General features: G+C 33.7%; 1 protein-coding gene across 5 annotated transcripts in view; it reads left to right on the forward strand.

Moving 5' to 3' along the window:
* NIPBL (NIPBL cohesin loading factor) overlaps positions 1-12,459 on the forward strand; it is a 205,714-nt gene that overhangs the window by 149,007 nt on the left and 44,248 nt on the right. For all 5 annotated transcript variants that reach the window (XM_045079473.1, XM_004738003.2, XM_013051832.2 and 2 more), the window contains 9 exons: positions 674-812; positions 2,698-2,780; positions 3,361-3,493; positions 4,351-4,494; positions 7,315-7,404; positions 8,470-8,684; positions 8,795-8,897; positions 9,507-9,605; positions 9,707-9,853. In XM_045079473.1, the coding sequence (XP_044935408.1) occupies positions 674-812; positions 2,698-2,780; positions 3,361-3,493; positions 4,351-4,494; positions 7,315-7,404; positions 8,470-8,684; positions 8,795-8,897; positions 9,507-9,605; positions 9,707-9,853 (1,153 nt within the window). The remainder of the gene's footprint in view (positions 1-673; positions 813-2,697; positions 2,781-3,360; positions 3,494-4,350; positions 4,495-7,314; positions 7,405-8,469; positions 8,685-8,794; positions 8,898-9,506; positions 9,606-9,706; positions 9,854-12,459) is intronic.

A 12,459-nucleotide genomic window follows, 5' to 3' on the forward strand; every position in this document is an offset into this window, starting at 1 on the left:
GTTGTCATAGGGAATCATCATCATTATCATAACTATTATAATTTCCTGAGTGATTAAGTGTGTTGACCTGGCACATAGAACCCTAAATGCCAGGTATTTAGATTGTTTTGAAGGTTGTCTTATGTAATATAGTTGTTCTTACCTTAATTTTTTGGACTAATTGTGTATAGTCTATTAAACCTGAAGAAAAGCTATGAGCATATATGAGAATTCTTACACCTTTATAGTATCTTTAGACTTAAATATTTAAATTTGTTTTTTTATGTTCCGTTCCTCTGCCTGCACACCCTAGCACAAACAATCAAGAGCTGACTGTGTAGCAGATTTTAATAAGAAAATAAGTACTAGAATGTATGGGCATTTGGAAATCTTGAAGACTTTTCTCATTTTAAAAATCATTTTGAGAAGTATTTGATATTTTTCATGTATAAATCTTTGCAGTGGATATAGAGTATAGAAATTTGTGTTAAATGTGTGTTAAATATTGCATTTTCCTTTGACTAATTTTAATTATCTAAATATTAGATAATTAGACTTAAAGACACTATTACAAGCACTAAAATAATGTCTAGACATATTAGTAAAGCACCTGAAATTTTCAGATGAAGATGACATTTAGAGTGAAATTCTCTTCATTCTTTGTATGATTTAAATATTTTCTTCTCCATTAAAGGTTAAATAGTAGTGATATGGATGGAGAGCCTATGTATATTCAGATGGTAACAGCCTTGGTTTTACAACTAATTCAGTGTGTGGTACACTTACCATCATCAGAGAAGGACTCTAATTCAGAAGAGGACTCAAATAAAAAAGTAAGGAATCTTTTATAACTTTGTACTTTTATAGGAAGAAGCACCTGAATTCTCTGCCATTCTTATAAACCTGAAGTTCTTAATTAGAGCTTTATGGCTGGTCTTTAGGATCCTTGTAGAGCACTAGACTAATTTTTAAGAAACATTAGTTCTGATACTACTTTGTCTGCCAGTCACGAGACATGTGGATCTTTTAACCCAAGTTTGTTTCTTTAGGTATAAAATGAGCATGATAATAGCTAACAGGCTTTTCATTCCAACCACTAAGTCTGAAGTTAGATAAGTCATTGTGCAAGCGAATATTATTATATATAATATCTGTACTGCTACATAATATATAATTGTAATATAATTAATGTAATTCTCATGCAGAAGATGAATTTATACCTCATTGTTGAGTAACTGTAGCTAAGATTTGCTTTTGGTTTTGTAGCTTTTACCCATCAAAGCTTACAGTTTTTCTAGGTTCTTATAGTACTGTAAAAGCTTAAAAAGAAACGGGTGATTTTGTTTCTTTTGTTATTTTCAGAATTTTGCATATGTATATAATTAAGGAAGTAAATAAGTGAAAAATGCCTATCAAAAAAGTTGAGGTTGCTCTCCCAATCTGGTTGTTTTCTTTCCAATCTTTCTTTCCTTGTCTTTGGTGACAGGTATCAGGAGAATATTTATGTCCCTCCATTTATTTATTTAGTTAGTTCTCTGCATATAATTTTTTAAACTTACGTAAATGATATAGTGACATCATAGCTGTTTTCTTCGGTCAACATTGTTTTTAATACATAATAACTAATAACAGATTCTCGTGACTTGGGTTAAACATACACAACTGTATCACAATTTAAGAGTTTCTCTAGGTATACTTAAAAGTAGAATATTAAATCATAGTATACATTTATTTTTTTACAAGTATTTTCAACTTTACTAAAACTTGTCAGTTTACTCAGAAAAGTAGTACTCTAGCTTAGTTTGTTTAGATTTTGCCTAGTCTAGTCAGTCTGTGATGATACCGTGTAATTTTGCATTTTCTTGGTAACTAGTGAGCTTTTTCATGTATTTTTCACCTTTGGGTTTCCAAAACTTTGAATTGACTATATATCTTAATCTTGAAAATTCCCATGAAGGATTTGAGTTTTGCTTTGTATTGTATTGCAGCATTTCCTAAACTTTGAACTTTAAATGCCTTTTTCTATATTCCTTTTTCTGGGGCGCCTGGGTGGATTAAAGCCTCTGCCTTCGGCTCAGGTAATGATCCCAGGGTCCTGGGATCCAGCCCCGCATCAGGCTCTCTGCTCAGCAGGGAGCCTGCTTCCTCCTCTCTCTCTGCCTGCCTCTCTGCCTCCTTGTGATCTCTGTCAAATAAATAAATAAAATCTTTAAAAAATAAATAAATAAATTCTTTTTTCTAAATTCTTTTTCTAAAGTCAATTTCTTCTGACCTAGATCAGTAAGAAATTAGTGATACTGCATTTGCTAACCACATTTGTTACTCTTTTATATTTTAATAAACCAAAATGAACTGTATTTAGTTTTTATAAAGTATTGAAATGTGTTTACCAATTGTAGCTTTTGTCTGTATACATAAAAGAATAGTTTAAGCCCCTTTTTTTAGAGAGGAAAGAGGGGGAGAGGCAGTGGGAGGGAGAAAGAGAAACTTAAACAGGCTCCATGTCCATAGAAGGGCTCAGTCTCGTGACCCTGAGATCATGATTTGAGTTGAATTCAAGAGTCGATGTTTAACCATCTGAGCCACCCAGATCCCCATAAGCTTCTTACTGTTTAAATGTATTTCCCCTATTCAGTAATAACATGACAGTAGCAACTGAACAAACTTATGTTTTTGATTATTTCTTGTATTCATGTAAATTCACTTTTCTCAATCTAGGTTGACCAAGATGTTGTCATTACCAACTCTTACGAAACAGCCATGAGAACAGCCCAAAACTTCCTTTCCATCTTCCTTAAAAAGTGAGCAAAACTAACGTAATCTGATTTTTATTTCCCCAGCATAGAAAATAAGTTTATTTATTTTAGGTAAATGGTTAATCCAATTACCTACCATAACCTGAACCTTGAATATGTCACTGTGGTCTTTGGTCTCCTGATCTTTAAAACGGGGCATTTGAAATATTAAAGCCTTCTTGGGAACTTACGTATTTGACTCCACAAGTTAAAGTACTGGATTGAAATTCTGTAGTTTTTCTTCAGTAAATTTTGGGGAATTCTAATTGAATAGGAAAATTTGTAGAGAGAAATTTAGTAGGCCTTCATAAGAATTTATGGTAATTTCAGAGAAAGGGATTTTTTAAAATGTGGTGGTGTACTTGCTGGAAAGTAATGTTTATATGAGGCAATAAATGAATTCGCTAGCAAGGGGAAGAGTGAAATTCGAGAAATAGAGTCATTTTATGCCATATTATATTTAACGTACTCTCTTATACCTTGTTATTACATATGGGGAAAAGAAAACTTAGTTAACAAAATTGCAGTCATATTGGTGGACATGTCACCTAAATTCACAGCCTTTTCACTATTTATTTTCAAACAGATGTGGTAGTAAGCAAGGTGAAGAAGATTACAGACCACTATTTGAAAATTTTGTTCAAGACCTTCTTTCAACAGTCAATAAGCCTGAATGGCCAGCTGCTGAACTACTCCTTAGTTTGTTAGGGAGATTGTTGGTAAGAGTATAGCATTTAAAGATTATTAGATTACTAGAAGACAACATAATGAGGATGTACTCTGATTCACAGATGATGAATTCTTTAAAAATGTGTAAGGAAATATGACCATTGCATCTTTATTTTTGCATGTGCATAACTGTACACAGTATTGTCAGTACTTTGTAGAAAACTTTGAAATCTTGTGATTTTGGTGTCTTCATTTCATTACTTGAGATAGCAGTGCTTTAAAAAGTTTTTTCTTTGGTGTGGAAGTGCTATATTGTTAGTTAAAAGCACCTCAACACTGAGTCATAAGTTAGTGCCATAAACTCATTTCAAAGCATGAAACTGATGAATATGAACACTTTGTCATCATTAAGAGTATTTCTAAAAACATGACACCTCTAGTTCTCATGTAATATAATAGGAAAATGCAAAGAAATATTATGATGTCTCTTTTTATTTTTAATGTATATTTAAACTTGTGCAATGCAAATTGTTACAAAGTTTTGGGGACCTTAGGTTTTGTGAACCAGAAAAATGTATTAATACTATTCTGAAACCAAGATAACATTTCATAGGCATTAGAATTCCAGCATAAGAAATTCTTACTCAGTAATACCCCATTTTTCACAAGTAAGCAGTTGAGCCTGCATTTAAAGAAAATAACTGTGTTCTTAAGGAGGATTAGTCTATACTTTTTTAATGAAAATGTTCAGATTCCAGAAACTCTCAGAAGGCAGTCACTTATGAAACAATATCACAAGAAAAAAAAGTTTACATTTCAGATAATACAACATAGATTTGGTATTTTTGTGATAAATTGCTATTAAAAATTTATAAATTGATTAAATAAAAATTATTTTTATGTTTAGGTCCATCAGTTCAGTAACAAGTCAACAGAGATGGCTTTAAGAGTGGCGTCTCTTGATTACCTTGGAACCGTTGCTGCACGATTAAGGAAAGATGCTGTTACAAGCAAAATGGATCAGGGGTCTATAGAACGAATTTTAAAACAGGTATTGAGATAAAAGATTAAAATTATGGAGATAAATATTAGATATTAAGTACTTCTTTAGGTATTCTTATATTGGTGTTATATTGCATTTTATAGATTCAAAGTAAGATCTAACATTTACTTTGTTTCTGCAAACTGCTTCTACGAATGTATGATGCTGTTTTCTGTTTTGTTTTACTAAATTTTATTTAAATCTTTAGTTTACTAAGATGATTTAACATTCCCAATCAAGTCATTTTTATACCTTTTAATTTTGATCTTTTTTTTATATTGGGGAAAGGTGAGGAGGACTTCCTTTCATTTTATTAGATAGTTACAGCGTGTCTGGCAGAAAAAGTATTTTATTGCTTCACTTTTCTTAAGTGTGGGTGAGGTGGTAGTAATGCTAAAAGTTACTTAAGAACATGGTAGGTAAATGACCTCTAATCCTACCATATACAACTTTTTTTCATTTTCTTTCTATTTTTTTTTTAACATTCATAGCCATATTTATTCTGACCATTAGAAATGCCTCTTGTATTTTTTAGTATACTTTGTATTTTGAAATTATTTATATTCATAATATAATAATTTATATATTAAACTTGGAAAAGTTAGAGGAATAGTACAAAGAGTTCCCACAAACCTTTTTCACCCAAATTCCTTAACTGTTGATAATTTATAACGTTTGCGGGGCGCCTGGGTGGCTCAGTTGGTAAAGCCGCTGCCTTTGGCTCAGGTCATGATCTCAGGGTCCTGGGATCGAGTTCCCGCATCGGGCTCTCTACTCAGCGGGGAGCCTGCTTCCTCCTCTCTCTCTCTCTGCCTCTCTGCCTACTTGTGATCTCTCTCTGTCAAATAAATAAATAAAATATTTTTTAAAAAAATTTATAACGTTTGCTTTATCTTTGCGCAACATTTACATGCATGCCTATCTGTGTGTTCATTTTTTTTTTTCTGAACTATATGAGCAAGCTTAATGCCTTCATTACCCTTGAATTTCAAAGTATGATTCCCTGGACAAGAAGCACTAATATTAACATCACTTAGGAACTTGTGGGAAGCGCACATTTTTAGGACTCTTCTGCTGAATTGGAAATTCCTGTGGGTGGAGCCCAGCATTGTTTTGTTTTGTTTTTTTTAAGATTTTATTTATTTATTTGACAGAGAGAGATCACAAGTAGGCAGAGAGGCAGGCAGAGAGAGAGAGGAGGAAGCAGGTTCCCTGCTGAGCAGAGAGCCCGATGCAGGACTCGATCCCAGGACCCTGAGATCATGACCTGAGCCGAAGGCCGCAGCTTAAACCACTGAGCCACCCAGGCGCCCCCCAGTATTGTTTTTTGATAGACCCTCCAGGTGATTCGAATGAATGCTAAAGTTTGAGAACCGTGTTAGTGTATATTTTCCATGAATAAGAACTCTTGCTTAAATATCCCAGTACACTTCTCAAAAGCAGAAAATTACCAATAATACGACACTCCCATCTAATATAATGTTGCCATTCCTTTTCTATTTCATAGGTTTTAATTTGTTGCTATCATTATTTTAATGCTCAGATTGTCCTAAATATAACCAGTGAGAGCCTATTATAGCTGGCTTTTGTATCTTTCTGATACATTCCCATATTTCTTTGAGAACTTTGTGGCACAAGATGTTTCAGGATCCTCCATCCTCTTTTACTTTCCTTGCCTCAGCCCTGGATTCTGCCATTTCACCAGTTGCTACTGGATCTTTTTATTTGAGAATGGTAATTTAGAAACCAAGATCTAGGTGCCAAGTTTCGGTATTTCTTAGAGTAGACCTAGGAGTTCTTTGTTACACATGACTGTGTAGGTTGTACACAGTAAAACGTGAGGGGAGGGGTCATTTGTAAATATTTTTTTGGTTCTTGACATACCTCTACCTTGCTTTTGGACATTTACAGTGTTATGATGAATTTCTCCATGTATCCATTTCGCCATACTCTTACAACGTGGTTTATTCTGATCTTTGTTTTTCTGCTTAGAGATACCCTAAATTATATTGGCATTTTGTGTGGTAAAGCTAGAATATAAGCTGTAGGCATGAATGTCAGCTCACAGTTTCTGGCTGTGTATTGTTCTTGACAAGACCTAAAGATTCAGTATCTTTCTGTTCCTAGATGAAGTGAACACCCCACATATTATATATTTAATATCCTATATGAAATAAAGTACTGTTTTGTATTGTAAATAAAATAAAAATATTTATCTTCCAGAATGTTTTTAAATATCCCAAAGACACTTATAACACCATGGCAAGACAGATAATAACAGTTTCCATTTTTGAAGATTTTATTTATTGTCTCATAGGGAGAGTACACAAGCAAGGGGAACAACAGGTACAGGGAGAAGCAGACTCCCTGCTGAGCAAGGAGCCCCTTGCGGAACTCAGTTCGAAGACCTTGGGATCATGACCTGAGTTGAAGGCAGATGCTTAAACAACTGAACCAACCAAGCATCCCAATAGTTTCCATTTTAAGATTAAAAGTTTGGAATTGCCTCTTTTTTTCCATACAGAAAACCAATGCTGGGACCTTCCTATCTCGGAATACTTAACACACTATTCTGATAATTTTTATGCCTACTAACTGTACCTCTTTCAAATAAAGATGACATACAGTTCATAAAAATAAAGGCCAGTCTGATCAGTTATTAATATGGTTTTCAAAAATAGCATTTTTTCCCTTTAAGTTGCTATACTTATATTTTCAGTTTTCATTGTTCATCAGGTTTTTTTCCACTCAGATTTGTGTCTACAACTAGATAAATTATTAAAGTATACTAGTAATATCTTTTTTCTTCTTACTTGCTTTATTCTGTAGGTTTCAGGAGGAGAAGATGAAATACAACAACTGCAGAAAGCATTGCTTGATTACTTGGATGAAAACACTGAGACTGATCCTTCACTAGTGGTACGTATCTTTTCTCCCTTTTTTGGAAATAACACAACAAATTCAAATTGGGTCTAAAAGAAAATTGGGAAGTATCCTGAAAAGGAGAGTTATTGGGTATACTGATTTTTGAAACAAAAGGATAATTTGATGATCTTTAAAAAAAAGAATGATTATAGATTGATTTGTCTTATATGAAATTCTGGTACAGGTATTATATTACACTAAAATGGTGTGATGACATGGGAAATAGACATCTTTTCATAGTTACCTTTGAGACTGAGCTAGATCATTGCTTCTCATGGTGGACATGGCCCAGGTTGTGCTTGAGGTGATCTATTAGCATATGAAAAGAAGGTATTAGAATTCCATGTGTTTGATTATATTTAAATATAATCCTTAATTATATTTTTATGTACATTATATATCTAAATTATTAGTATAATAGGTTCATGTATAAAATTTATAAACTCTATTAGGAAACAGTGTGCATGTATTTGGGTACTTTCTTAAATTTTTGCTGATGGGATATGCAGCCTAAAGAGATAACTAAACTTTTCAGTCAACTACTGCTGGTTTTCAGTCTGCATTGAAAGAAACAGATTATAGGTGTGCCTCGGTGTTAAAATATTTTGGTAATAACTGGCTGTATATTTCTTGAAGAAGTAAGGTGGTATTTTGAAAGTAACTAGAGTTTTTACCTTTAGCCTTATATCCTATTGTTCTAAACTCTCCCTGTTGACCTATCATCTAATTTTACTGGCCTATGAGTAATACTGTCCTTTGTTAGGTATTTGATAGTAGTAGTCTAGATTTAATACAACTATATTTATCAAATTATCTTTTGACATCGTTAATATAAGTGCTAAGACAAAGTAAAATAGTAAGCTTTATATCATTCGATAGTCAAACCTTCCAGCTTTCTCAAAATCTCTTTTTATCTGCTGGAGTTTGCTTTGAGGTATACCTTAGTATTTATTCCTGATAGTAAGCACTTTATCAATAGATTGGAAATTTTGTTACTAATTTCATTTTGAAATTTTGTTAATTTCATCAACCTCAAGTCTTAATCTATTTTCTCTTCAGTTTTCTCGCAAATTCTATATAGCCCAGTGGTTCCGTGACACAACTCTGGAAACAGAAAAAGCAATGAAATCACAAAAAGATGAAGAATCATCTGAAGGAACACATCATGCAAAGGAAGTTGAGACAACTGGTCAAATCATGCATCGAGCTGAAAACCGGAAAAAGTTTCTAAGAAGCATTATCAAAACCACACCTTCTCAGTTCAGCACATTAAAGTAAGATCTAAAGAAAAAGCATTTTACATGTTTAGTCAGTTATGTCTCTGATATCTATTTTATCTACTTTGCAAAAAATTAAATGAAAATTTAATGACTTTTTGTTGTAGGATGAACTCTGATACCGTGGACTATGATGATGCTTGTTTGATTGTTCGATACTTGGCCTCTATGAGGCCGTTTGCCCAGAGCTTTGATATTTATTTGACACAGGTAAACTGGACCAGATTTCCTTATACAATGATACTGATTTTTGGGATTATGGATATTTGTGGGGTAGTTTATCTCTGTTCACTGTTGGAAACAGATATTTTAAAAGATAATTAAAGTAGCATTTGTTTCTGTGTTCCATATATGTTAAAGGTCTTTTTTTTTTTTTTTGCATGCTTTTTACATATTGATTGTTGTTTTACAGAGAAATGGGTATATATCTATATGAATATACATATAGTATAGGTAGAATGATGTTATAAAAACATTCGATTACCAAATTATTACTTAAATGATACTAAATATCCTGAATTAGTAACTCATAGCAAGGTTTTAGTAGGGCTGTGTGTCCTTGCAAATGAAGCATAGCTATAAAAGACAGGTTTAATCGAGAATGCCAAGATAAAAGGAGGACCCTAAAGTATAGAATGCCTCACTTACTGTACTGACCTTCAAGTTAAAACTTTGGATCAGTAAAATATCTTTTCCTCATATAAAAGTTAAAGGGATGTAAATATAGTATTTATTTTCATTTCTTTTGCATGTTTTCATGCTATTTTGTTAAATGTTCCATGTTCTAAAATTTTGAAAATATCAATGTTTGCTTGGCAGATCCTTCGAGTTCTTGGTGAAAATGCAATTGCCGTTCGAACAAAAGCAATGAAGTGTTTATCTGAGGTTGTTGCTGTAGACCCCAGTATTCTAGCAAGGGTAAAGAAGAGTACAAATGATTCTTCTTATTTGCGTACTGCATTCAAGTTAAAGTATTAGCTCTACTTGGTATAAATTATATTTTCTTCATTTCCCTTTAGCTTGATATGCAACGAGGAGTTCATGGACGTTTAATGGATAATTCCACTAGTGTTCGAGAAGCAGCAGTAGAATTATTAGGTCGATTTGTTCTTTGTCGACCTCAGCTTGCTGAGCAGTATTATGATATGCTGATTGAAAGAATATTGGTATGTTTGTTTTGTCATTTTTATTATGATTCATAGTACCTGTGATTTCTAGTATCACATTTTTTAATTGTTAAACTAGACAAGTTAGAAAAGTAGATATCAATCATATATTGCCTAATCTCTGTACTATAGCAACTTCCTAAAGGGGGACATGTTTCTTCCACCCCCCACCCAATCCCCCCAAGAAAACCTGTCAGTGTCTATTTTACATAGCCACCTTAAAGACAGTTTAAACCAGATTAAATATTAAAAGCTGTGGTTTGTGACCCTATAGTGCTGATGAGTCAGTGGGTTTGAACGCAGGGGAAGCTAATAGGTACTTCTGGTGCCAAGAACTGATTCCAGAAAGGGGTGGCTGGACAGCAGCAAATTCTAATCTCCAGTCTCCCAGATTTAGAAAGCAGAAAAAAGGTCCTCCTTTCCTACCTTAACCTTGAGCTGAGAGCTAAAAGTCCTAATGATTGGACAGAGTGCCAACAAGGGCAGGAGACACCGATTTCAGGCCCACTCATCCCCAGACCCAAACAAAGAACTGAAGAAGAACATGTTTACTGCTTGATACAGTAAAACAAATCATTGTCGAAAATTGGATTCCTTTTTTCAGTTACTACTGCCTTTTAATGGTGCAAGTTTACATTAAGTAAATGATAGGAACTACAATGGCATAAATATTTTGGACAGGAATCTAGAATAAATTTGTATGTATGTATGAACAGGAGGTAAGTGCAGAATTTTGGTATCTGACCATATTTTTGTATCCTTTGTATATATCTGCCTATTTCCTTAAAGCTGAATTACAAGTTTTAGATAAAATGAAATGAGAAAGCCATTTGAGTCTTAAGAACAAACGTAAGAAATGCTATCCTAAGATCATCTTTTTTTGTATGTCATGGAATTCTCTGGCTCTGAAGCCTTTTTCTTGGAAAATAAAAAGAAACAGGAGGGGCGCCTGGGTGGCTCAGTGGGTTAAAGCCTCTGCCTTCAGCTCAGGTCGTGATCCCAGGGTTCTGGGATCAAGCCCCGCATCAGGCGCTCTGCCTAGCAGTGAGCCTGCTTCCCCCCTCTCTCTTTCCGTCTGCCTCTTTGCCTACTTGTGATCTCTGTCTGTCAAGTAAATAAATAAAATCTTAAAAAAAAGAAAGAAAGAAACAGGAAACATTGGCATTACAGAATATCTGTGGAATTTCCACATCACCCACTGCAGGCATACTGACTTCTGTTAACAGAAGTCTATCAGGCACAGGATTGGGTATTCCCCACAGTGATAAGAGTTTATCTACCTTTAGTTTGCTCTCAGAATATTATGTGACTGGGAGTTCAAGAATTTCAGCTTCCACTAGCATAAAATCTTGATTGAAACAAAGAATTTAAGGAGAGAGTGGAAGAAATTTTTTCATTTTAGTGAATTAGTCTTTTCAAGAGTGAAAGGCACAATCAATAAGATTCTCAAAGCTAAAGAACTGACAGCACCTACCCAAGTAGTATATCCTAAAACATTTTCATGGTTGTCAAACTGCATAATGGAAATAATTTTGTACATTAAGTGTCCAGTGCTTTTTATTTCTTTTTAAAACTCTTTAATTATGAAAATTTGTGAACTTAAGAGTAATAGTGCAGTGAACACTCAAGTATCTAGCACCATATTTCATCTATATTTTTTGCTAAATTAGTTTAAATTAAATAAAACATTTGTCTACTTCTTCTGTGGATACTTCATCCTACCTATCCAAAAAAAATGTGGGTACTGCTCTTACAAACAAAAACTACTGTCTCATCCAACCAAATTAACAGTCTGTAAATATCATCTAATAACCAGTTTATATTCAGATTCTACAATAGTCCTAAAAACTGGTGGAAAAAACTTATTTTCTAGCGCTTTTTTTTTTTTTAAACAGAATCCAGTCAAAGAGCATACTTTGCATTTAGTGATCATGTTTTAAAATTTAGAGTATTCTCTTTTTTATATACTGCCCCCATGACAGTGACTCATTTAAAAAGACCAGGGTCAGTCTTGTTATTTCCTCAAGGTTTTATTTAATTTGTTCTTTTGTTTCTTATATTTCTTATTAACTATAAGATGATAGGGACAGTGGTTCAATTGGATTTAGGTTTAACACTTCTGCTAAAAATACTTCATATAAAAAAAAATACTTCAGGGGCGCCTGGGTGGCTCAGAGGGTTAAGCCTTTGCCTTCGGCTCAGGTCATGATCCCAGGGTCCTGGGATCGAGCCCCACTTCGGGCTCTCTGCTCAGCAGGGAGCCTGCTTCCCCCTCTCTCTCTGCCTGCCTCTCTGCCTACTTGTGATTTCTCTCTGTCAAGTAAATAAATAAAATCTTTAAAAAAAAATACTTCATATGCTGTTTAAATGCCACTATTCTAAAAGCTTCATGTTCCACTTAATTTTGGTGAGCTTATGTTCTAGTCTTGTGTTCAGTGCTGTTTAATATTTTTTTATGTCTTGGATTTCATATTTTAAACGTAAAACAACATAATAACCCATATTTATAGTAACGTTAGTAAGAAAGCATAGAGGGAGGAAATATATAGACCATCTTTATCATGTTAGTAGTCAATAGACTGCCTGATACTTTTTATTCTTTAATT

The sequence above is a fragment of the Mustela putorius genome, unplaced genomic scaffold, assembly GCF_011764305.1.
Source record: "Mustela putorius furo isolate JIRA1106 unplaced genomic scaffold, ASM1176430v1.1 tig00000407_pilon_pilon_pilon, whole genome shotgun sequence".
Taxonomy (NCBI): domain Eukaryota; kingdom Metazoa; phylum Chordata; class Mammalia; order Carnivora; family Mustelidae; genus Mustela; species Mustela putorius.